The sequence below is a fragment of the Mastigoproctus giganteus genome, chromosome 1 (genome assembly GCF_048544385.1).
Source record: "Mastigoproctus giganteus isolate SK-2022 chromosome 1, ASM4854438v1, whole genome shotgun sequence".
NCBI lineage: Eukaryota > Metazoa > Arthropoda > Arachnida > Uropygi > Thelyphonidae > Mastigoproctus > Mastigoproctus giganteus.
Window position 1 is genome coordinate 6,017,782 of NC_143575.1, and position 27,755 is coordinate 6,045,536.

Genomic DNA, 27,755 nt, shown 5'->3' on the forward strand with positions numbered 1-27,755 from the left:
TAACATTGGACTTGAATTTCTGAAGATTGTAATTTTTAGGAAAAATACATGTTCAGAAGAACAGATGGGATAAATGAAGAAGAGAAAAGTTAGGTCTGTGAGCCTGGAGTTTGACAGTGGATGGATGTTGACTAGTTAAGTTATTGTTTAGATTGATTTGTAAGAAAGATTGAACTGCAGATATATAATTCAGATGAACTATGGACGTTGAAATATCTGTAGAAAAAGCATTGAAATATCTGTAGCAATAGATGAATATGGCTTCTACTGAATGCCTTTATGCTGTAATGGGCACTGTAATGCCCATTACAGTATGAAGTTATCTTCACAGAAGATATGATCTTGTCTAGAACTCTATTGTTAAAGATTAACACATTTTTCAAATATAGATTAAGAGATAACAGTATTATATTATAGTACTATTCAGCCTTTTCTGGAACCATCTAAACAATTCAGTGGATGGATGTTGACTAGTTAAGTTATTGTTTAGATTGATTTGTAAGAAAGATTGAACTGCAGATATATAATTCAGATGAACTATGGACGTTGAAATATCTGTAGAAAAAGCATTGAAATATCTGTAGCAATAGATGAATATGGCTTCTACTGAATGCCTTTATGCTGTAATGGGCACTGTAATGCCCATTACAGTATGAAGTTATCTTCACAGAAGATATGATCTTGTCTAGAACTCTATTGTTAAAGATTAACACATTTTTCAAATATAGATTAAGAGATAACAGTATTATATTATAGTACTATTCAGCCTTTTCTGGAACCATCTAAACAATTCAGAAGACTTCTCTACCACTGAAAAATACTCCTTGCCACTGGTAAAAAGCTTTATTTCAAATGACTTAATGATAGATAAGAGTACACATTATGGTTTATTTCTGACTACATGCATTTATAATCTCAAAATGCACTGACAAGGAAAATGAATTAGAGAAAGTAACTAGTAGTTTCCTGAGTAAATACCAAGACCATCTTTTGCAAATGCATGCACAATAATAATAAATACACGTCTTGCTACCATTATCACTGCATATTTCGAAGAATGTTGAAACTTGCCTTAGTTTCTTCTATATCAATCACAATTTATCACAATTTAACCTATCACAATAGGTTAAATTGTGATAAAATTAAATTTTTGTTTCATCAGCTAAAATCATTGTATTTTAAAACAGAAGTGCCAAATTCAGAATTACTTGTGGACTGTACAAGCAGGGTTTATTTTATTTTATTTTTTGGAGTGGGGGGTAGTGAGTCACACGAATGATTCTCAGAGGTTATGTAGATTGGAAAGGAGCACAAGTCATGCCACTGGTGTTTTATGTGCATACCAATAACATTGCTGAGAGAAATATATTAAATATTTTCACATATTTCCTTCTTGTAACCATCAATTTATGAAGTTCATAGAAGTTATGGTTTTTCAAGTTTTGTATTAGTGTTATCTGCTTTAATTGTCACCATTCATGTAGGTTTAACGCTGTTCATACCTTGTGATGGTTGCAACACTTCGGGGGGCACACCACAAATATCAGAGGGCTGCTTGCGAGCCACCAGTTTGGCATACCTTCTTTAAAGCATTACTGTAATAAAAGTTATTCACAGTAAGGCATGCTAAGGAAAAGATTTAGGAAAGAGAGCAAAATGCAGCAGTAAAGAATTTTTTGCATGTGCAAACACTAGAAGGAAGTGACTGAGCCATATTGGTCCTCTCAGGATATTTTTGATAACTTTGCTTGATGTCCTAAATGGGCATTATCCAACAATCCAAACAACAAAATAATTGACAACTGTTATCAGTTTTAGTTTTTAATGCCACCTAACTATTGACATACTAAACATTTGTATGTGTGTATGTGATTAGGCATTAAGAGCATCTAATATATAATTTTCTCTCATGCATCAATTCCTATAATGGAAGAGAGAGAGAGAGAGAGAGAGAGAGAGAGAGAGAGAGAGAGAGAGAGAGAGAGAGAGAAATGGATGCATCAAGAAGATCTAAGCTAAATCAAGTGGTAGTGAAACCAAAAGGGAAAAAACATGCACATTAGCCAGCAAAAGAGTGGAGGCTTTAAGGAAATTATATCATGGTATCAGTATGTCTCAACTTTAGAAAAAGTTTGCTGTTGGACAAACAACAATATATGATATTAAAGACCAAAGGGGGGACTTTAATCCCTCGTAAATTCTGTGGGATGATATTCTATTACAATTATTTTACAAAAGGGATACCTGCATTAAATTAAAAGAAAGAATAATAATTTATTTGTAAAAAAAGTACTCAAAGTATTTAATGACTCAAACCTAAGTTTTTGCTTTATTTGAGCAAACCTTAGGATCAAATATTTTCAAATTTAGGTTTAGCTTAACTTTAATCATTTATAGAATGAATTATAGATCCTATAAATTTCATGGATGTCATGCCTAAATGTTATTACAGAATAATTATAATTTAAAAAATATATAAAATAAACACTATTATGAGGATTATTTCAAAATTAATGCACACTGTACACGCTCCTCACTCCATTCACCTGTGCTACTTATATTTATCAGGATAATAATTTGAAGTATTAACCTCAACATTAGTGTGCTTGAAACAGAGTTCCTGCATTGAATCTTTCCGTAGAGGCTTATAAAAATGGATGGTGATATTGCTTCGGGTCAGATTACAGTTTCAGATCAAAGATCTTTTATCAAAATTAAAATGTTACGTGGTCGAATACTAACAAAAATTTATGAATGGGTGTGTTTTGAGTCAACAATAGATTGTAGCATGATTTGACATTGGTCTCAAAAGTTTCATCAAAGTCAGACCAGTGTTGAAGGCAAGCTATACTCATGTAGACCATGAACATCTACAGACAGCACATCAGCAGTCATTATTGCCACCATTTTGAAGTAAGACAGGTGTATGACCCTTTAAAGAAACAGACAACAAATCGAATATCAAAGTCATCTGTTCTCTGAATTTTAACTGAGGTATGACAAAAATGAAAGGTTGCCACCTGATGGTTCTCACATTTGCTGTCAGATGAACAATAAGCAAGGTGTAAATTAATTGAAATGCAATTTCAACAATGATGCTGAACCTGCATTGCAACCATTGATGTGACATGGAAACATGACTTTGAACCTTAATTGAAGTCATAATCAGCTCACTGAAAGCATCTAACTTAAACCCCCTCCAAATGGTGCTGGAAGCAATCAAAGGCAAAACAAATAGTCTTTGTGGCTTACAATTATGAAGATTTTTATTGCCATCAATCATGTCCAACTTGGAAGATCAATAACTGGATACTAGCTGACCAGGCTAGCCAGGTGGGTAAAGTGCCTGCCTGGCAACCCGAAGGTCGTGGGTTCGAATCCTGCCTCTGGCTTGGATCAGAGTAAAATGCAAAAACTTTGGTAGGTGCATTATGACCACAGAAGCCGATGCACCAACAACTAACAAAAAAAAACTGGAGACTACTATACATTTCTTCATCAGAAGTTATGCCCAAAAATTTGTCAGAGGTGGTCATGGATATTGGAAGATAGTGTGCTTGTACTTCTTGACAATGCAAGGTCTCGTATTATAGTCTGTACGGTTTGTTTCACTGATTACAAATGGGAAGCACTACCTCCCACCCTCATCCCTTTTAGTCATGATATGAGTCCTTTTGAATATGATCTGTTCCCCAACCTCACTGCATGGAAAAAGATGCATCTTTAGAAGCTTTGAGTGAAGGCATTACCCGACTGATCAGAGAGCTTAACATCAGCAAACAATCAAATGTCTTTCAAAAAGTACCTGAACATTGAGAAGCAGTTATAAGACAAGAAGGAGATTATATTGAAGGCTTTTAATGTAAATTATTATAAAATAAATTTGTTTTAAACTAACTGCTTTTGTGCATTACTTTTAGCATAACCCTCGTAAATTCTGTGGGATGCATATTCTATTACAATTATTTTACTGAATTTTATTGATTTTATAGCACTTTCAGAGATACAATATGGAGTGAGATTATGATTCTGTAACATGCTTTTGTAAGATGTTTTGCACTTTGATAATTGCAGAATTTTAGTAATGATTTACTTTCTATAAAAAACTTGTCCCTCACAGGTGAAAAGGGAATAGCTTATACATTAGTCACAGAAAAAGACAAAGAATTTGCTGGTCATCTTGTCAGGAATCTTGAAGGTGCCAACCAACCTGTGCCACAAGCACTCATGGACCTTGCTATGCAGGTATTATGTGAACATATTTTCAGAATTTCTTCTTAAGAATCTTGATCATGAGAAGTCTGAAATTTTGCATATGTGGTGTGATCAAAATGTTCTGAGACTGACTTTGTATTTTGAAATTGCAGCGTTTTAAGTGAGTTACAATTTGTCATAACATTTGGTGACTCCTCTAGATATAGTATTGCATGAATCAACCATTTATGTGCAGTCAGTCTGAATTAGCATGTTGAATAGGCGTTTTATGTGTTTTGTTACATTTTAAAATGAGTGATTTTTATTGACCAGTGAATTTGCATCATATTTTGTTTCAAATAGGGAAAAATGCAACAGAAAATCATAAATGTTAAAAAAGCATCTTTTAGAGAAGATGCTTATGTTGTTTGGAGACCTTTCAGTGGTTCACAAAGTTTGAAGAGCTTTTGCTTGTCCATCAAATATGATTCTTGCTCTGGCCACCCTTCACTTTCAAAAACCAATGATTCATTTGCTTATGTTCAGTTGCTTCTGATTAAGAGTGACTGGCTTTTAACTATTAGAAGAAATTAATATTATTATTATTAGACATTAGTATTTCTTATGAGACATACCATTCAGTCTTAACACAAGATTTGGGAATGCAACACATTTCAGCCAAGTTCCTGCAGCAAGTTCTCACACATCAGGATCTTCATCAGCATGCTGCTGCTGATCCACACTATCTTTTCTGTCATCACTAGTGACATAGCATGAATAACTTGTGGCTGTGACCTAGAAAAAAAGCCCGGTCCTCTCAGTGGAAAACTGACTTCTCTGAAGCCCAAAAAAGCAAGACAAACTTGATCAAATGTGAAGATCATACTTATCATATTTTATAACACACTGGGCATTGTTCATTATGAATTTGTCATGCACACTCAGTGAAAAACAGTTCTGTGGCAATCATGCAGTATTGTTTGGAAATTCCCTGGGTTTCAGTGAATTGGTATTTGTATCGTGACACTGCCCCTTTACACCTGGAGCTTTTTGTACAAGAATTTCTTTCAAGCTCCACCACTGTGGTCCCCCATCTACCACACTCATGGGAGATAGCTCACTGTCATCCCCCAAAGCTTAAAGCCCCCCATGAAAGGTCACAGATTCGCAATGAATGAAGAAATTATTCAGAATGCAACATCGAACTATTAGCAATTTCAAAATAATCTTATCAGAATGCTTCCAGAAGTTACAGAAGTGTTTGAATTGATGTGTAGGGTATCAAGGAGACTATTCGAAGGAGATCAATCCAAATAGCCAGTAAGCTTCATTTCCGAAATATTAGTCCAGTCTGCTTTTTTATCACACCTCGTATAGTATATTTATGTTATGCCTATTATTAAAACTCATATCAGGTTATATTAATTGAAAATTTTATGAATTATTTTTACTGAGTGTTAATATCTCTAGAATAATAGAAAATAAATAATAAAATTTAATAAAAGACATTTTATCATGTTAAATATTTAATTGATTTATCGATACAAAAGGAAATTGAATACATTTTGACTCGGACAATCCCAACAACTAATAAAATTGAATCACTTTTTGGATTTCTGTAATGAAATATGTCTGGCCTGGATTTCAATATAGAAACTGGAAATGTGAAAATTCAATTTTGTCTAGTTATTAGGATTATTTGTCTAATTGTATTAATTTGTCCTTTTGTGCCCGTACTCTGATTAAATATTTTGCTTGGTAGAAGTATCTTTTATAATTTTTTTTTACTTTTTTTTTTTTTTACTTTTTAGGATCATTTAGACAAGACTTCAGTTATAGCTCAGACACAGCATGGTTTTGTTAAGGGGAAGTCTTGCCTGACCAACTTGATTGGATACTATGATGCAGTCACAAAAGAACTGGATGCAGGGAATAACTTTGATATTATATACTTGGATCTTAGAAAGGCTTTTGATACTGTTGCACATGGAAGACTGCTACACAAATTGGAGCAGTGTGACATTGGAGGCAAATTGCTGCTATGGATAAAGGGGTGGTTGAGGGGGAGAAGACAGAGAGTGGTAATCAATGGACACTGCTCATCGTGGACTAATGTGATTAGTGGAGTCCCTCAGGGCTCAGTGTTGGGTCCATTGTTGTTTTCTGTATTTATAAATGATATTGATGATGGTATATCAAGCTTAATGTCCAGGTTTGCAGATGATACAAAGGTTGGCAGGGTTGTCAAGGACACTACTGACACTATGCTGCTGCAACAGGATCTGGAAAGGTTGAGCAGATGGGCTGAGAGGTGGCAAATGAAGTTTAACATTGACAAATGTAAAGTACTACACATGGGAAACAGCAACCCCAGAGCAACGTATCAACTCTGTGGTACTACACTGACAGTGGTAGAGAATGAAAGGGACTTGGGGGTGATTGTGCAGGCAGATATGAAGTTCTCTGAGCAGTGCAGACGGGCTGCAAGAGTAGCTCATGGAGTATTGTCAATGATATACAGGAATTTTTCCAGCAGGGATAAGGAGGTGATTATTCCATTGTATAAGGCAATGGTCAGGCCACACCTAGAGTACTGTATACAGGTCTGGAGGCCTCATTTCAAGAAGGATGTAGAGCTGCTGGAACGAGTACAGAGAAGGGCAACAAGATTAGTGAATGGAACAAAGGGGTGCTCTTACGAAGAAAGGCTTAAGTTTTGCAAATTACAGTGTCTGGAGACTAGGCACCAGCGAGGTGATCTGATAGAGGTGTATAAAGCCTTGAATGGTTTAAGCATGCTCAATGCTGATGGGATTCTTCCTCTAGCTCAGAAAAATCACCTGAGAGGGCATAAATTCAAATTGAGGAAAGACAGATGTAGGATAGACGTGCGGAAATTTGCCTTTAGCCAGCGGGTGGTTGGTTGGTGGAACGGACAGGTATTTTGAACGAACAGAGGGGTGAAGTGGAAGTGGGTTTTTTTTTTTTTTTTTTTGGCTGATGCTGCATAAGCTTGCTTTCTTGCATCAAATGCCTCTACTGATGCTAATGCTAATACTTAGTAATATTTCCACATAGTGCCATTTAAGTTCATTAACTGAAAATAACCTCTTGAAAACTTGGTTGTTCACCTAGTTTAAGTTGTATCAACTCACTTAAGTATCTTTTGGATCAGAGTTTCCCAACTTAGGTATTTGAATTTCAAATCAATGTGAAACATTTTTTCTACAAAAAATTTTGTTTAATGGAAAGAAGTTTTTGTGATTCAGCATTACATCAGAATAATTGGACTTCATAGCTGTGCCATTTTAATTAACTTTGTGATATCATGAATGAAACTACTGAAGACAAGGAAAAATAAAACTGTTACATAAACGACATTTAATGTCTAAAACACAGGTTAACTGAATGAATCATAAGAGTAATATATACATTAGTGTAACAGATGCTGTTGCCTCACACTTGGAGGCCTTGTCCATTGTCATTAATCAGATGATAGGCATTAGCATTAGTAGAGGCATTTGATGCAAGAAAGCAAGCTTATGCAGCATCAGCCAAAAAAAAAAATAAATAACCACTTCCACTTCACCCCTCTGTTCGTTCAAAATACCTGTCCAGCTGAGCCTTAAACTTATTTAGGCTATCAACTTCCACGACAAGGGATGGAAGTCTGTTCCACCAACCAACCACCCGCTGGCTAAAGGCAAATTTCCGCACGTCTATCCTACATCTATCTTTCCTCAATTTGAATTTATGCCCTCTCAGGTGATTATTCTGAGCAAGAGGAAGAATCCCATCAGCATTGAGCATGCTCAAACCATTCAAAGCTTTATACACCTCTATCAGATCACCTCGCTGGTGCCTAGTCTCGAGACACTGTAATTTGCAAAACTTAAGCCTTTCTTCATAAGAGCACCCCTTTTTACATTCACTAATCTTGTTGCCCTTCTCTCTCGTTCCAGCAGCTCTACATCCTTCTTGAAATGAGGCCTCCAGACCTGTATACAGTACTCTAGGTGTGGCCTGATGGCCTGACCATTGCCTTATACAAGGGAATAATCACCTCCTTATCCCTGCTAGAAAAATTCCTATATATCTTTGACAATACACCATGGGCTATTCTTGCAGCCCCTCTGCACTGCTCAGAGAACTTCATATCTGCCTGCACAACCACCCCCAGGTCCCTTTCATTCTCTACTACTGTCAGTGAAGTACCACAGAGTTGATATGTTGCTCTGGGGTTGCTCTTTCCCATGTGTAGTACTTTACATTTGTCAATGTTAAACTTCATTTGCCACCTCTCAGCCCATCTGCTCAACCTTTCCAGATCCTGTTGCAGCAGCATAATGTCAGTAGTGTCCTTGACAACCTTGCCAACCTTCGTATCGTCTGCAAACTTGGACATTAAGCTTGATATACCATCATCAATATCATTTATAAATACAGAAAACAATAATGAACCCAATACTGAACCCTGAGGAACTCCACTAATAACATTAGACCACGATGAGCAGTGTCCATTGATTACCACTCTCTGTTTTCTCCCCCTCAACCACCCCTTTATCCATAGCAGCAATTTGCCTCCAATGCCAGAGTGCTCCAATTTGTGCAGCAGTCTTCCATGTGCAACAGTCTCAAAAGCCTTTCTAAGATACAAGTTATTCCCTGCATCCAGTTCTTTTGTGACTGCATCATAGAATCCAATCAGATTGGTCAGGCAAGACTTCCCCTTAACAAAACCATGCTGTGTCCAAGCTGTAACTGAAGTCTTGTCTAGATGATCCTGCAGTGCTTCTTTAACCAGTGCCTCCATTAATTTTCCTGGAACAGAAGTTAAACTAACAGGTCTACAATTACTTGTGTTGCCCTTTGATCCTCCTTTGTGAATTGGGGTCATATTTGCACATCTCCAGGCCATGGGTACCTCCCCTGAGTCCAAGGAAGCTCTCATAATTATGGCTAAGGGTTTGCTTACTTCCTTTGCTGCCTCCTTTAATTTAACTGGATAGATCCCATCCACCCCAGGTGCCTTTCTTGTGTTTATCTTCAACAATTTCTCCTCCACTTTACTCTCAGTTATTACAAGATTCTCTAGCTTACTGCCAGAGTTGAATACACCTCTGGCATTCCCATCGCTGAATAACTCCTCATGTGTGAATGTCGATGCAAAATATTCATTTAGTTTGTTAGCTACCTGAGCAGGATCATCAACAGTTGACCCATCGATACCAAGTGGACCAATCTGATTCATCCCCTTCCTTCTAGAGTTTACATAAGTAAAGAACTCTTTGCTGTTTTTCTTTACATCCCTTGCCAAAGATTTCTCGTAATCTGCCTTCGCCTGCCTAACCTCCTTTGTAACTTGGTTACAGATCAACTTGTATCTATCATAGGCTTCTGTGTCACGTGTTAATTTGTATGTAACCCATGCATTTTTCTTCTCTGCTATGTGTCTCATTAGTTCATCTGACATCCATTTAGGCCTAAACCTTGAACAATATTTCTTAGTTGGTATGTAAAGCCTAGTAGCTTCCAAGATAAGTTCTTTGAATGCTTCCCATTTTGAATTTGCTGTTGGTAACGTCATCAGTTGGTCCCACTGTATAGAATTTAAATACTGTCTCAGTCCATCATAGTCGCCTTTACGAAAGCAATAACCCTTCCCTTTACCCGTAATGGTAGTTACCTCTTTGAGTAAATCCCACTTCAGCACACTGTGATCACTGCCACCTAGTGGTTCATTTATCTGCAGATTTTTAATGCATGAAGAATCGCTACTGATAATCAAATCAAGAGTATTACTCCCTCTAGTTGCCTCCCGAACATGCTGATGTAGAAAACAATCATCCAATAAATCCACAAAAGCCTTGCTAGTGTGTGAGTGACCAGCCCCCAAATTCCAGTCAATATCTGGGAAATTAAAATCTTCCATTATAAGACTCTCTGATTTACTGGCCCACTCTATTTCCCTGTACAGTTTCTTATTATACTCCTCAGAGTCATTAGGCCTATAGCACACTCCTACTCTCAATTTTGATCTCCAAATGCTTATGTCACACCAAACTGACTCAACACTGCACTGTCCAGCGATGTCGACTGGTTTCACTTCCTTGGTTTTTATGTGTTTCTTAACTAATAGCATAACCCCTCCCCCCTTCCTATCCTGTCTATCCTTTCTGTAGACGTTGTACTCCCCAAATTGCAGTTCTGCATCAATTATATCTGTGTGACATCACGTCTCTGATATCCCAACAATATCTGCCTTTGATGTTTTGAGCAATACCTCAAATTCATCAAATTTATTTACTAAACTCCTAGCATTGGTGTACACGCAAGTATACCTACACCTGTTTCTATTCTTAGCTACCCTAACACAACCCATGATATCTGTATTATCTGTATCGTGTTATCTGTATGGTTAGGATTGCCCAGTATTCTAGTAGGTAAATGAACAGTCTATGCGAGGTCATTAGTAATTGCAAAAGTCTCAGCATCTCGACCAGCTGGATTGGTTTGACTGGAAAATGGAAGCCACCTGGAGTTGTGAAATTAAAATTACCTCAGCGTTAGGAAAGTTGGACATGGAGAAAGTCAATTTGCGAAGAGAGGAAGTCAAAGAGCTTCAAGTGATTAGCAGAGCTGGGAGAAACGTAGAGACAACAGATGAATTTGAGAATTTAAGCAGGAAAAGATCGAAAAGAGGAGATTCCAAATTACCAAGTCTCTGACATGGAATATCGGAATGGACATATGCACAAGTACCACCTTTGAGGCGAAAGGAATCATACAACGAATAATTTGGGTAACTGAGATGAGCAGTAGTTGAATCAACCGATAACTGAGATTCTGCCAAAAAAGTACATTGGGTTTGGCAGACTGCAAGTGGAAATGGAAGTTGTCAAGATTAGAATTGAGACCACGTATATTTGTGAAATGAACTAGGAAGTGTTTGGGAGGTTTAGATCTTTTCATAAATAAGCTTAGTTTGACAATTAATGGGGTATTCAGTAGTAAGAAAAATTGGGAGGGGGCAACATGCTCTATGAAGTAATGTAATTTTTAGATATGGCGTACGCATGGTAAGAATATACCCAGATCCTCGACAATATCCCCCCCCCACATACTTACTACTCAGACTCCCTCCAGTTACTATTTGGCAGAGTAGCGGCAGGAAGGTTATACGTTAGCTGATCCGGAAGGCTCCTAGAGAGTAACCAATAGGTTCAGTCTGGTGTACTAACTAGCGGCCAGCCTGCGAACACCGTTTTAGAGTTGTACCCTCAAAATATAAGGAAGATTGGATCTCGCCATGATGTCCATCATAACCTCAAAAGTCATTAGTCATACTGCATGATGGAAGAGATGGGGGAAGGGTTGATCAGAACTTAGCTCTTCAGACTAATCATGGGTTCAACCACTTCAAGCCTCCAATAAGCATAGTGGTGGTATTGCACCGGTTGATAAGAGTTGTCTACCACCTAGTATTACACCTAGTATCACACCACATGAATGAATGCCACCCTTCTGTGTTACCAGGCAATAGCCTGGTAACACAGAAGGGTGGCATTCATTCATGTGGTGTGGGTGCCACACCTCAGCCCCTGCTTACGTTGGTTCACACCTGGGTGGTCGCCCACAGTGTGCTTGTGCAAGGGGGTTATACCCAGCATTACTAATAGTCCCATCACCGTGAAGGTGCAAGCAGAGGATTTGGCTGTCACAGACCGTCCGGACTTTACCGAAATTGGGTCCACTTGACTTGAGTGTCACCCGAATATTATTTCCATCAGCATTTTAGACTCCCAGTAGCAAGTACAGCTTGTCTGGCATATATGAGGAAAAATATGCAACAACCTCAACAGACCGAATTAATATATGCTGTTTCCAATATGGAAGCAATCGACGCACAAACTCCCACAATCAAACCCTTTGAAACTCTGTGATATCTTTACTACGTTCCATGACTGCTACTTGATCACTTTGACTTGCACAATGGAATGCAAATTGCCACTGTTCCAGTGCCCTCATTGATAGTACAGTTGGTAGAATCCCCATCCTACCCATACCAGAAATAAAAGACCTGAATTCAAGTTCTGTTGATGACACGAAGAATTTTTTAATGGTCTTTCTCAAAACAAGGAAGTAGCTCATAGACATTATCACCAAGAAATTTATCGACATAAAAGGAAATCATGGGAAAATATTGTTAGTGATCAGGGTAACAGAGATCCATGGGGACTGGTCTATAAAATGGTTAATAACAGAATTGCTCCTAGTGAAGTGTTAACTTCAATCAAACTTGGTACTGATATGGAAACGCTCTCCTGGGCTGACTCACTTAACAAAATCTTGAATATAATAATTCATCAAGATGAAGATATATTTAGTGACCCAGAACAACAAGTTATTATAGTAAGGACCTCTCGATATTTTGGCCTTCCTCATGAGCCTCCCTTTTCTACAGAGGAGGTTCGACACAATTCATTCCTTGCGATCGGGTAAATGCCCTGGTTTCGATAGACTTGAAGCATGCATGGAAAATTATCCCATGGACAATTGTTACAGTATTCAATTCATGCCTTCGGTGCAGGTCTGTTCCCTAAGATGTGGAAGAGGGCTGTCTTGAAAATACTTTTAAAAGGACCAGACGAACCAGCCAGTGATCCCCTGTCCTACAGACCTATTGCTCTGCTGCCCGTAATGGGTAAAGTCTTTAAAAAATTAATAGCTGGTAGACTTACTAAGGCATATAACTCAAGAGGTCTTTCATCCCTCTGTCAATTTGGTTTTGTGAAAGGGCTTGGGACAGAGGATGCTGTTTATGAATTACTGGAGCGTTGTGACAACACAGATACAAAATATCTACTGGGTCTCTTTGTGGACTTCAAAGGGGTCTTTGACACACTTTTGTGGCAAAGTGCCCTGGAGAGATTCCAGGATTCCCAGGTGTCTGCACCTCTCTATGTCTTAAGCAGTTACTTCTCCGATCGCTTTATAAGTGTTAGAAATGAATTTGAAAAAATTACAAGGTCTGTCTCAAGAGGATGTCCACCGGGGTCCATTTTGGGTCCCCTGTGTTGGAACATGATTTTCGATATATGGCTGGGAAAGAGTTTTCAAGGTGTAAGCACGATTGCTTATGCGACGGCCTTATACTTCTGATTAAAGGAAAACTTTAGAGGATACTGCAAACCTTGTATTAGCTGATTTACAGTACTGGACAAAAATTCACACGCTTCAGGTCTCTATTACGAAGACGCATCAAATAAATAAATATGATCTTTATTGTAAGGTTCCTAGGTACATGCAGGTACCCTACCTTTACAAACCCTTCATGGCACTAAGCCAAGGATTGCATGCTTCTAAAGGGAAAGTTGGATCCTGGACGTCCTCCTGTCATTAAATATAATGAGAAGGTAATAAAATTTAGTGCTACAGTGAAATATTTGGGCATGCTATTGGATGATCGAAAGAGTTTCTTACCACACATAAAATGTCAAGGACAAATGCAAAGTTCTTTTAGCCAAATTACGACTAATCACGCATAAAGAATAGGTTTTGAAGAGTGGAACCCTAAGGTTATATTATAACTATATTTTTGTCAATTTTAACCTATGGGGTCGGTGCCTGGGGCTATAGATCTGATAAAGTGATAATAATTAAGCAATTGCAGTGAGCTCAGAGAGCAGCCATGCTCCTTGGTAAACTTCCAATACAGTACCAGGTGCAAATAAAAAAAAATAAAAAAAAAAGTTTAGATATTTAGTTTATCATCATACGAGACAAATTCCTGTGACAATTGGTGGTATCAGTGTTAACTTGGAGAATAGCCAAACCCAAGAAAAGAAAAGGCTTTGGATGCTTATTGTCAACAAATGGCAATAGGATTGGACTGCAACAGATGTCGGTATAATTACTAAAGGTTTTTTCCCAGTTGTTAGGGAGTTTGTCAAGAAAGAAGATTCCCTTTGGCTATTCCCGAGCCTTCATACCATGTTTTTAATTATCAGTCATGGTAGTTTAAACAGCAAACTGTATAAATTTAAACTTGTAATTGCCATTATGCTATTGTGGTGAAGAAGAAACTGTAGATCACATCTTGTATCACTGTTCATCTTACAGTGACCTGCAGATGGACTTTGAGGATCATGTTGATGACTTTTCTCACAGCAATAAAATGGCGTTTGTTGCTTCTCAAACTGTCTGTAAAATTCAATACATTTGCCAATCGTGCTTTCAAAAGAAGAAAGTATTTGCAACAAGCTTCTTGATATGCATATGGTGAATTGTTTGTGAAAAATTTCAACCTTGGAAGTACACATGGGAAGTTTTAATGTTTCTTGGATTATTTTGGAAGGTATCACTTACATATGTGGCTACTATACTGATCTAGTGAATCTCGCAGTGCGCATGAACTTTCATGACTACTGGAAGTCATTGCTGCTGCCTATCATATAGCTCTGAATATACTGGTACTCATCTTCCTCTCGAGCTTTCACATATTGAACTCGATTATAGGACTTTTGATGAGTTTTATAAGTTATTGAATTGATCCTTCTAGATCTTGTGATACCTTGTTACAGTATGTATATTATGTATTTCTATTGTTAATTAAGGGTCTTTATAACAATTCTAACTCGGGTTCCTGTGAACTTTCGCCTACTGGAAGTTATGGGAAATTGGCGACCTTTCGAACTTTCGCTTTGGAAGCTGAGAGTTTTTTGCTATGTGTTATACAGATGATATATTTGCTATGTATTACAATCAATTTTTCTTTATTTGTTTCGGCAAATATTTTTGACATAATATTGTTAAATTGATCATGATGCTAGCTCTGGCTGGGCTAATTGTTGGACCACAATTGTTGGTCTTTTGTGTGAGTTATTAATTGAATTGATATGATGTTTGTTAGTTAAACCTCTTTATTATCTTTTTACTTCAGTTAACTGCTATATGTTAATTACTTACATCTGACGTTTACTGATGTAACTGAATTGTCTATTTACCTTGTCATTTTTGTACAGTTTTATGGTGTCAGTTTGATGTCTTGTTTGTTACTAGGAATTACTATGTAATGGCAAATACTATATGAGCTGTAATATGCTGTAAATTATGTTTTAAATTATTGCTTTTCTTCAAAGCTTGAAGATGTGTCTGGAAACCAACTCCCGTTATTATATATACTGTTTCCATATCATGTAAATAGTTGCAACTTTTCATGTCGTAAATAATTGCATCTCTTCAAGGTTTGAAGATATGTATGGATGATGACTCCTGCTTTTATTTGATGCAATTATATACTGTACATTACTTCATTTCTTCAGAGTTTGTGGAGGTGACAGGGGACAGTCGACTACCTCCACTCTCTTTGTTTTCTGCTATTTTATATGATGTAAATATACGCTGCAAACAATTTCATTTCTTCAGAATTTGAAGAAGTGACAGGAAGACAACTTCCACTTTCTATAATGCTACTTTTCCTTTTTCGTTCTACTAACTTCTATTTCATGACAGGTACCTCTGTGAACCTTCTCTTTTCTACTCTATTTACCTAATCCCATCCATTACCCATACTTTACTTGACTGGTATATATACCTTTTCTATTTCTTCTCAATTGCACTTAGAGTCTTAACCTCTGTAAGTGTGGCAAGGTGTAATTTGATCCTGGCTGCCTTGCATGGCCGGCATTTGCGTTGCTTCACCACAAGACATTTAGGAGCGACTAATGGGGGAAACCCTGGGGTCCGCTAATTTTAACATATTAATAAATAATACTCTACTACAACAACCACTGCTCTAGTATACAAAGCTATTTGCCTTTTTGTACTGCAAGCTATATGACATAGTCCATTATGGGTGGGGTGGCCACAATTCAGTGATCACTGAGTGCGTGGCGTTCCCTTCAGGAGAGACAAGTAAAGGTATTTTTTATCTTAGAAGAAAATACACTGAGTGGACAGAAATCGTGGGATACTTAGCTAGTAATGTTGTTGTTGTTTGGTTTTAGGAGCATTAGCAACTAAGGCCATATTGCTCCGGGAATATGCGGTGGTCATTCCCTGACCTTTCAGCATCCTCCGTATTTGGTGGTGATGGGCTCGAACCCCGGTCTAATCAAGAAGCGTGTGCTACTCGCTGCTGCTCCTTCCCACCTGGCTACGGAGGTGCCCACTTAGCTAGTAATAGATAGGCCCACCTTTTTCTGGGATAAGAGCAGTCACAGCAATGCATTGAGTCCACTAGTTCACTAATGCATTCCATCCATGCTTTCTGCACTACTATCGATAATTCCGTTGCATGCATGGGTGGAGGATCCAAAGCTCTAACAGACCTTTCCACAGCATCCCAAAGATGCTCCACAGGGTTCATGTCCAGTGAATGGGGAGACCATCCATGGTGATAAAATATGGAATATTCTTCAAACCATGTTCTATCCCTATGGCTCTGTGGGGAGGTGCATTGTCCTGCTGGAAGAGTCCATTGCCCTGTGGGTGCATGATGACCATGAAGGAATGCAGATGGTCTGCAACTATGGACCATTCAAAGATGCGTCTAGACATACCAGAGGTCCGAACATGTGCCAGTTGAACACACCCCAGACCATTACCAACCATCCACCTACCTGAACAGTTCCTTGTTGACATGAAGGGTGCATATCTTTGTGCGGTTTCCACCAGATACGCACCCTCCCATCTACTCGAAATAACTGGAAATGGGACTGATTGGATCAGGAGAGATGTCTTCAATCATCCACGGTCCAGTGCCGATGTTCTTTTGCCCAGTTGAGATGTAGAGTCCTGTGTTGTGGTGTTAAAAATGGGACTCTGGTGGGGCTGTGGCTCCCATAACCTCTTTCAGCTAATGATCATCTGATGGTCTTGGTGGAGATGTTTCTTGTACCTCCCTCGTTGAAATGTGTGCTCATTTTTGCCACTGTTGCTCTCCAGTAGGCTGAAACAATGTGAGACAGACATCGACGGCCACGTTCATCCACCACCTTTCTCCACCCACAGCACTGTCCTCGATGAGTGTTATTCCAGAAATGGCATACTTCCGATACACCCTTGATACTGTTTAATGGGGATGGTGCAATTTCTCTACTACCTCCGCGATAGAGTGACCCATGCGTCAGGCACTCATGATATTTTATCCATACGGACATCAAATTAACGACTTGCAGTGTACCTATATACCTGGCAAGCATTGGGTTCATCCACTAGCAAAAGAGGTAACAGCATTGAGTTGCCCAGGAACTAGGTATCCCATGAATTCTGTCATTTCAGTGTACTTTCTCTTATCATAAATTAGGGGGGGGGGTAATGCATTTTTCAACAAAGTAAGTGCTTTCTTTTGTTATAACAAAATTTAAACTTTCAAAATTTATATTGCTAATGAATTTGTAGTTTCATAAAATTCCATCAGTGAGACGTGTTTTTATTTTGGTTCACTTTACAAGTGTAAGGAAGAATGATGTGAGATGAATGCAAGTAACATGTAATCACTCAAATGTTCTGTGGGAATTATTTAAAGATGTAACTACCATCAAGGCTAAAGGGAAGGGCTTTTGCTTTCATAAAGGTGATTACAGAGGTCTCAGACAGTTTTTAAATTCTGTACAGTGGGATCAACTGATGATGTTACCAACAGTGAATTCTAAATGGGAAGCCTTCGGGGACTTAATTTTGGAGGCTACAAGGCTTTTCATTCCAACTAAGAAATACTGTTCAAGGTTTAGGCCTAAATGGATGTCAGATGAATTAATGAGGCTAGTGGCAGAGAAGAAGAATGTATGGGATGCATATAAAGTATCAGGCAACACAGAAGCCCATGACAGGTATAAACTAGTCTGTAATCAAGTCACAAAGGAGGTTAGGCAGGCGAAGGCAGATTATGAGAAATCTTTGGCAAAGGATGCAAAGAAAAACAGCAAGGAGTTCTTTATATGTAAATTCTAGAAGGAAAGGGATGAATCAGATTGGACCACTTAACATGGGTTGACTATTGATGATCATGCTCAGGTAGCTGATAAACTAAATGAGTACTTTGCATCTACATTCACACATGAGGAGTTATTCAATGAGGGGAGTGCCAGAAGTTTATCAAATGCTAACAGGGAGCTAAGTGATTTTGTAATAACTGAGAGCTGCAAAGTGGAGGAGAAATTGTTGAAATTAAACATAAGGAAGGCACCTGGGGTGGATGGGATCTATCCAGTTATATTAAAGGAGGCAGCAAAGGAAGTAAGCAGGCCCTTGGCCATAATTATGAGAGCTTCCTTGGACTCAGGGGAGGTCCCCATGGACTGGAGGTGTGCATGTGTATCACAAATTCACAAAGGAGGTTCAAAAAGGTTACACAAGTAAACTTGTGTTCCGGAGAAAATAATGTAATCACTGGTTAAAGAAACATTGCAGGATCATCTAGACAAGACTGCAGTAATAGTTAAGACAGCATGGGTTTGTCAAAGGGAGGTCTTCTCTGACCAATTTGATTGATTACTATGATGTGGTGACAAAGGAACTGAATGCCAAAAATAATTTTGATATCATATACTTGGATTTCAGGAAAGCTTTTGATACTGTTGCACATGGAAGGCTGCTGTACAAATTGGAGAGGTATGGCATCAAGGGTAAGCTGCTACAATGGATAAAGGGATGGTTGAGTGGGAGACAACAGAGAGTGGTAATCAGTGGACACTGCTCCTCGTGGACAAATGTTATTAGTGGAGTTCCCCAGGGTTTGGTGTTGGGCCATTGTTGTTTTGAATATTTATCAATGATATTGCTGAAGGTATAACAGGTTTAATGTCCAAGTTTGCAGATGATACAAAGGTTGGCAATGTTGTTAACGACAGTAATGACAGTATGCTACTCCAACTGGATCTAGATAAGTTGGGAAAATGGGCTGAGGAGTGGCAACTGGAGTTTAGCATTGACAAATGCAAAGTACTGCATATGGGTAGCAAAAACCGAAGAGAAACATACCAACTGTGTGGTATTACACTCAAGGAAGTGGAAAGTGAAAAAGACCTGGGGTAATTTTGCAGTCAAATATGAAGCTTGCTGAGCAGTGCAGGTGGGCTGCCAGGGCAGGTCATGGAGTCTTGTCAATGATATATAGGAATTTTGCTAGCAGGGACAGGGAGGTGATTATCCCATTATACAAGGCAATGGTCAGGCCACACCTAGAGTACTGTGTACAGGTCCTGTGGCTTCATTTTAGGAAGGATGTAGAGTTGCTAGAACGAGTACAAAGATTTTTTTTTTTTTTTGTTGTTTTTTTTTTTTTGATTTGGTAGTTGTTGGCGCATCGGCTTCAGTGGCCATATTGCACCTGCCAAGGTTTTTGCAGTACTTTGATCCAAGCCCGAGGCGGGAATCGAACCCGCGACCTTTGGGTTGCCGGGCAGGTACTTTACCCACTCGGCTAGCCCGGTCGGCACGAGTACAAAGAAGGGCAACAAGATTGGTGAGGGGGGGGAACAAAGGGGTGCTATTACCAAGAAAGGCTTAAGTCCTGCAAATTGCAGCGTCTGGAGAGTAGGCACCTGCGAGGTGATCTGATTGAGATGTATAAGGCCTTGAATGGGTTGAGCAAGCTGAATGCTGATGGGATTCTTCATCTTGCTCAGACTAAGAACCTGAGGGGGCACAGTTTCAAATTGAGAAAAGATAGTTGTAGAATAGATGTGCGGAAATTTACCTTTAGCCAGCGGGTAGTTGATTGGTGGAACAGGCTTCCATCTTTTGTTGTGGAAGCTAATAGCCTAAATAAATTTAAGGCTGAGCTGGACAGGCATTTGGAACAAATGGGGGAATGAAATGGGAGTGTTTTTTTTTTTTTTTCCCCTTTGGCTGATACTGCATAAGTTTGCTTTCTTGCATTGCATGCCTGTACTAATGCTAGAGCTGTCCTCACGTATAATTGCTTTTCTCTAACATTGCTAACCTGTTAGAAACTAAATTTGTAATGAAGGATGGCAAAATAAATTTTGTCATTCTTTCTATATATTTGCACCTTGAGAAAAATTTTAACATTTTCTCCTTCATCCAGGCCCTGTTCTACTTATGCATTAGCAACCTAAGCTGTCTGTGCCCTAACTGGAAAATTCAGTACAGGGCTAATTCACAAAAGAAAGTTAAGCACCATTGTTTTATAATTGCTGTTCGTTATTATTTAAAAACTATACAAGAACTTCTTTTTCTTTCAGAGTTCATGGTTTCGTAAGAGCAGGTTCAAACAAGGCAAGGGAAAGAAAGTAATTTTGGGGGGTCGTGGGTTTGGCTACAAAGAAAGACCAGGATTAGGCTCTGAGGAATTGGTAAGATTATTTAGGTCTTTTTATTTCTCTTCTTTGTCCCTTACTTTAATTAATATTTACTGCACACACACATATTAATGCTTCCTTATTGAAGTTACTTGTACTGTATATCAGTTTATTTTACTATTTTGTAAATTATGTTTTTGTTTTGTTATAATTGGAACAAATTAAGATTTTATCTAATTGATGTTTTTTTTTTTTTTTTTTTTTTTTCATTCATACATATAAGTATCGTAATTTTGCCACTGGTTATGTGCCACTAGCTTTCATTGCTGAATGGATTTACAGCAGGTCCTCGTTATAACTCAGTTCGCTTTACGCTGATTTGCTATAACGCTGTTCTTATATTAACAGCTGTGTCTGAATATAATGCTGTCACAAATCACTATAACGCTCTTTTACAGATTGTATTTTTGGCATATTTAAGTAAATCGTTTAATTTATGGACTCGATAGTTTGAAAATTAATAGCAAAACAGCATTAAAACGTTTCCCACAGCGACCTGAGAAATTTTCTCGTGCTCAGTGAAATTTTCTCGCACGCTAATTTAATTGCAGTAAAGTGACTTGTTGCGTAGTTCCAAGATCAACAGTTTAAAAAATGATCAAGTATGTTGCTTGTAATATTTGCGTTATATGCATTTATCCGAAGTCTAGTCATCACTCAGTACAGTATTAGACATAGTGCGTAACTATTATACTTCAAACAACAATTGTCTCTAATTACAGTTAGAGATAATTCTTGTTTGAAGATAGTAAAGCACTGAAACCTATTTTGGGGGTTGGGATAATTATGTTTATTTCTGAATTGGAAATATGTACTTAATGAAGGCAAACATTTTGTGTTATTTTCTTACCACTTCTTTAATGACAGCTGTCTTGGGAATATCAGTCACAAAAGGTCATCCAGTCACAAGAACAAGTTCTTGTGGCTGAAGACAATTGTTACTTGCATCGGAATGTTAGGAAAAAGTATGAGAGACAAGAATATTTTAGACCCGGATCATCACCACAATCTGAACAGCATCACAGAGCTTGACAGTACACAAGTCCTTAGAAGCGTGTGATGACCCAGTTCTAAGTTGTAGGATTAAGAAAGAAGTCCCAGTTTTTAAAGATAAAAGCATGAATTTTAATTTCAGAGTAGGGAACTATGACAAATTAATAGAGGCATACTAAATGGTGTCTATTAACTGGACAGGCAGCACAAGGAGGGAAAATACAGTGAAAATGTGGATTACCTTTAAGCATCACAGAAATCACAAATGTATATATATACACTAAGAAAACATAACACCAGAAGGGCTGGGTAAATGAAGATAGCTGTCCAGTTTAACAGAATAAAAAAGGTGTCATCGATGTAGTTTGCCAGTTAAGGTTTTGATAGATAGACCTTTTCCGTATTTTCTTGTGGACTCTCTCTCTCTCTCAGGTTTCCTTCTGTCCATTTACACTATTCTGATTCCGAAAAGGAGAAACCCTTCCTTGATAGATAGACCTTTTCCGTATTTTCTTGTGAACTGACTCTCTCTCTCTCAGGTTCCCTTCTGTCCACTTACACTATTCTGATTCTGAAAAAGAAAAACTCTTCCTTGTCTATCAACTTCCACCCTATTATTGTCTCCTCAATTCTCCTTCATGCCTATCATAAGGTCTTGGTTCAATATATTCAGGCTGGTGTCCATTTTGACCACTAGCAGGGGCCTTCTAGCCAGCCGATAGTTGTGCTAAGAACATCTTTCTCTTATCCACCCTTTTGTTTGAGTCTCGTTCACTCTTTATGGCATCTGTTGACTTGCAAAGGCCTTCAATCAGGTTTCCTTTTCTGCTGTCATTAGGGCTTTGATTCTTAAGGGCTTTCCTTGCTCATTCATCAACTGCATCACCCTTTTGCACCCTAGATGCTTCACCAATCTTCAAGTTGGTCAGGAGTTCCATATTCAGCCTACTTGGGGAGACACATCTTTCTTCATTTCTTTTCACAGCTATCATAGATATTTTGCTTCAGTCGCTTCCATCTTATATTGGCTTTGATCTTCAAGGTTTCAAAAATAATAGTATGGCTTTCGCCAATGATTTGTTCCTAATTGCTTCCACTCCAATGGGTTTGGGTTGCCTTCTGGAAATCTTTAATCAGTGCTTCTAGTCACATGGTCGTACTAAATTGCTCTTAATTTATAGACTCTCTTTCATTGATTTCATCAGGTAAGGATAAGAAGGCTAAGGTCGAGGATAAGGTTTTCTCTCTTGGTGGTAGTACTCGCTTGTGATGTGTCATTCTTATGGAAGTATCTTGGCATAGAATTTTCTCCTGAGGGTTGTAAGTCTGCTTCTTTTGATCTTAATGTTTACTTAGTTCATCTTTGCAAAACTGTGCTTTTTATTCTGAAGTCTTTCTTCCCCTTCCCCCATCTCTATCATAATTTTGTTTTAGGGAGGACCACTGCTGGGGTGCTCAGTCGTCTAGACCTCAAAGTCAGGCCTGCGATTCGTTTGTGGCTGCAGCTGCCTAAGGATGCCCTGCATCGTTCTTTTATGCTGAGGTGCTTGATGGTGGTCTTGGAATTCCATCACTCCATTGGTCAGTTCTCCTTTTCAAACACCAGCGTCTTCTAGCTAGCCCTCCAGCACTCGTCTTTGCCCATCATCCAAGCCCTCCTTCTCTTCTCATGGGTGTCTCTGTCCATTTTTTGTCTCCTCTCTTAAGAATCGGTGGTGCTCTCTTGTACATAGTTCTTGTGATGATCAGGTTTTCTCTGGTTCATGTTTTGGATCAGTGATGGTACTCATCTCCCTAGCAGCCATGAGTTCATTGAGCTAATGAAGACTCATCTCAGCTGCCTTCCTACACTTGCCTGTACTTCTCGTGGTCGGACTACTCTGAAGAACTTCTGGGATGGCTGTGGTATTTCTGAACCACAAAAACACATGGGGCCCATATTCGGCGACATGATGCTATCGTGAACATCATTACAAATGATTCAGGAAGGCTGGACAGTCCTTTGTGGAGCCCCATTACCGTACCTCTGATGGTTTATGGAAGCCTGCATCTGTCACCACAATAACGCTTAACACGGTGAGCTACATTCTGGATGTAGCTCACCGTCTTAAGCCTCGATACTGACTCCAATTCCAACCTCAAGCAACTAATCTGTCAAGAATTTGGTGATCTCCTTCTGTTGTGTCCACCATTACAATTTCCTTCCGTGAAGTCCCTCTACCTCTCTTCTCTCTACTTTGGGAATCGCTGCTTCTGTTCTGAAGATTCTTTCATCTGTGCCCTGCAGGCAATTCGTACATGCTGGCGAATGCATCAGACTGGGACCGCAGTTGTTTCTGAGCGATGATTCGTTATGATTTGCTGATTGCATCAATGCATAGACAGAAGCCCTATTATGGGGAGGAAAAATTCTGAGTGAGTCTGAGCAGTGGGCACTCAGCTCTAGTTAAATTTCATGTGTCTTGTCAGAAAAATTTTTAAACTTAAAAGGTAAGGCTTCTGGTGTTGATATCATGTACCCAATAATTTTGAAGCAGTGCCGTCATATCGCTAATCCATAAAGGTGGGTCTTAAGAGGAAAGTGAGTGACTAAAGCCCACTCAGTCAGTGGTAGGGAAAATTGTGGAATCAGTGATTAAAAATGCAATACAGGATATCTAGTTAGACATCATATTCTGAAGGAAACCTTAACATGGTTTTGTACAGGGAAAATGTTATTTTGCTAATCTGATTAGCTATTTATTGCTCCTTCAGGATGACTTGAATGGGCTTCAAGGTTGGTGAGAAGCGTAGCAGCTATGTTTTAATACTGCAAGGTGCAAGGCTTTAAACTTGGTTAATAACACTCCAAAACAGCTTATACATTAGAAAGAGCTGAGCAATAGTATTAGCATTAACTGCACAGTACAAGGAAGCTACAGGCTTTTCTGCATCACTCAAAAAAAATAATAAATAAATAATAATCAAAATAGTCATAACTGAATGAGTAATTAAAAAATTTTATTAAATAAATAAAAATGAAAACAAGCTTCTAAGTATTTCCTTCCTCACATAGATAATTGTCCATGGATGTAACTTATTCTAGTAATTAATAACTCACTGACTAAAAGAAAATTTCCAGCAATCCAATCTGAACCTCTTTTCCTCTGATTTGAATTTTTGGAACCCTAGTTTTGAAATCATTTATAATAGTAAAAAGTTCACCTTCATTTTTTTATATACCCTCTCAGAGTTTTATAATAGATGTAATCAGATCCCTTCTAAGGTTCCTGTAATTACTAAGCTCTGTAGCTAACATATTTGAAATCTTTCCTCGTCTGGTCATTCTTTTACACATCTTGCCAGGCTTTTGAACAAGCTGTATCATTTTTTTTTTATTTTTTTTTTATTTTTTGTCACCATACTTGAACATACATTGGGATTATGACCACAATATCTCTGCATACAAGTGTTCAATAATTCATTGATAGGTTACCTTTGGCTGTTCTTGCCACCTGCCTGCACTGCCCAGAGAGAGCTTCATTTGTGCATATATTATTATAACTCCCAAATCCCTTTCTTCCTCTACTGCGTTTAATTCAATCTCGCCAGGTGTGTGTATAAGTTATTTTGGGATTGTTATTCCCTAAGACCTTGCATTTTGCTGCTTAAAAACATAGCTGCCACTTTTCTGATCATCTTTGAAGCCCATCCAAGTCATCTTGAAGGAATGCTGCTTGGCACTGATCATAAACCACTCTTCCAATCTTTGCATCATCTGGCAAAGTTGGACCTCAGACTCTCTCTATCCCTTCATCACTGTCATTTTAAGAAAATCAGAAACAGTAGTGGTCCCAGAACTGATTCTTGTGAGGATCCTAATTCTAATGTTAGCCCAATATGAAGAATAGTTGTTATCACAACCTTCAGCCCTGCATCCACCTTGCAATTCAATATACACAGTAACCTCTCACAAGAGACCAAGTCAAATGCTTTGCTAAAATCCAAATATGCATTGTCAAAATTGCTTCTTACATCCAGCCCATAAATTATTGTGTTTATCTGATGCTTATTGTGTTTACAAAATTTCTAAATTAATTAGATAATTGTTGTTTGAAGTTAATAAAGCACTGAAACCTATGATGGTAGTTGGTATAATTATGTTATTATTAACAGACCTGTTAGCTTAATGTCTGTTCCAGGGAAAATAATGGAATCACTAGTAAAGAAGTAATGCAGGACCATCTTGGACAGGCAAGCAATTATACTGCAATCACAGCATGGATTTGTTAAGGGGCGATCTTGTCTAACCAATCTGATAGGTTACTATGTCTTATTATGTGGGATTTTAATTTGCCTCTAATTTATTGGAGCAAATGGGAAAGAACTCCACATGGGGGACTAAATTTTTAAATCAACTAGATGGTTGCTATTTGTATCAACATGTCAGGGAAAGCACTAGGGAAAAGAATACTCTAGACCTCATCATCACCCATGAACCAGATGACATAATAGGGTTGACAGTACAGGAACCAGTAGCAGGAAGTGATCATGGAGTTAAACTGTGGATAATGAAGAGAGAGGTAGCAGAAGTTAAAGGCAAAGGAAGGGGTTATAATTTCAGGAAAGGAAATTATGACAGATTGAGATGCTACATAGCTTCTATTAACTGGGTAGATATCTCACAGAGAGCAAATACAATTGAATTATGGTATACCTTTTAAAATATTAATCACAGAAGCCTTGAATGCTTATATACCATTAAAAAAAAATCCTCCATGAGGAGGATTCCAAGTTGGATGAATAATGAAGTTGCCAGATTACTTGAGCAATAAAAAGCTCTGAAGCCTATAACAGCTACAAATTGAGCTGTAATATATTGCCACAGAAAAGGTTAGGTTGGCAAAGGCAGGTTATGAGAAATCTCTGGGAAAGAGAGCAAAGACTGAGGATAAGGAATTCTTCACATATATAAATGCAAAGAAGAAAGAACAGACCAGATTGGACCCTTATGTAATGGATATGGGATAGTAGTAGATACCTCAACTGATGTTGCAGATGAACTCAACAGTTACTTTGCATCAATATTTACAGAAGAAAAACCCTTTATGTCAAAGAGAAATTATAGGAGTGAAGTTGAAAAATATGTAATCAATTGTACTGAAATTTCACGTTTATTTAGTGTAAAGACTTTCGAGCCTACAGACCAGTAAAGCTCCTATCGGTTAATGGCATTTACCCTATAATCTTAAGGTAGACAGTAAGTGAGTGCATTGAACCATTGGGGCTAATAATGAGAGATCACTGGACTCGGGAGTGATTCCATTGGATTGGAAAAATGCCAATGTATATCAAATACATAAGGGCAATTTTAAAAGTGAATTGTGAAATTATCAACCATTCATTCTCACTTCAGTAGTGGGAAAATCATGGAGGCAATGATCAAGGTTGGAATTCATGATATGATCATTTAGATAGAAATGGATTTCCAAAGTAATCTGAGCATGGTTTTGTAAAGGAAAAATCAAGTTCAACAAATCTGGTTAGTTATTTTGACAGGGTCACTCATGAGCTGGATTTAGGGAATATTTTTGACATTGTTTATTTGGATTTCAGCAAAGCATTTGACTCAGTCCCACATGAGCATGAGCAGTTACTTTATAAGCTGGAACAGGTTGGAATCACATGGAAAATCCTTAGATGGATAGCAGGATGGCTTCAGGGCAGGAGGCAGAGGGTGGTCATAAATAATTATTCCTCAGATTGGATTGATGTAAGAAGTGCAGTTCCCCAAGGATCAGTATTAGGATCACTGTTGTTTTTGATTTTCATAAATGGCATCAATAAAGGGATAAAGGGCGTAATGTCTAAATTTGCAGATGATGTAAAGATTGGTAGAGTAGTTAATGATCATTGTCAAGCAGAGCTCCTTCAGAGTGACCTAGATGGACTTCAGGGATGGTCAGCAAGATGGCAGCTATGCTTTAATCCAGCAAAGTGTGAGGTATTGCACTTGGAGAACAGTAACCCCAAAATAACTTATACACTCAGCAGAGTTGAACTAAAGCTGGTAGTGGAGGAAAAAGACTTGGGTGTTATGATATGGTCATACACTAAGTTCTCTGAGCATTGTAGACTGGTTGCAAGGAAGACCCATGGTGTCCTATTGACGATTTATCGAACAATTGCTAGTAATAAAAAAGGACATCATAATCCCATTTGAGGCTATTGTTAAACCACACTTGAAATACTGTGTATGGA

The 27,755-nt window shown here is 38.3% G+C and overlaps 1 protein-coding gene across 2 annotated transcripts in view; it reads left to right on the top strand.

Moving 5' to 3' along the window:
* The window catches only part of LOC150090512 (ATP-dependent RNA helicase DDX42), a 369,985-nt gene that overhangs the window by 307,029 nt on the left and 35,201 nt on the right, over positions 1-27,755 (top strand). For both annotated transcript variants that reach the window (XM_090371284.1, XM_090371279.1), the window contains exons 16-17: positions 4,121-4,245; positions 20,406-20,516. In XM_090371284.1, the coding sequence (XP_090227410.1) occupies positions 4,121-4,245; positions 20,406-20,516 (236 nt within the window). The remainder of the gene's footprint in view (positions 1-4,120; positions 4,246-20,405; positions 20,517-27,755) is intronic.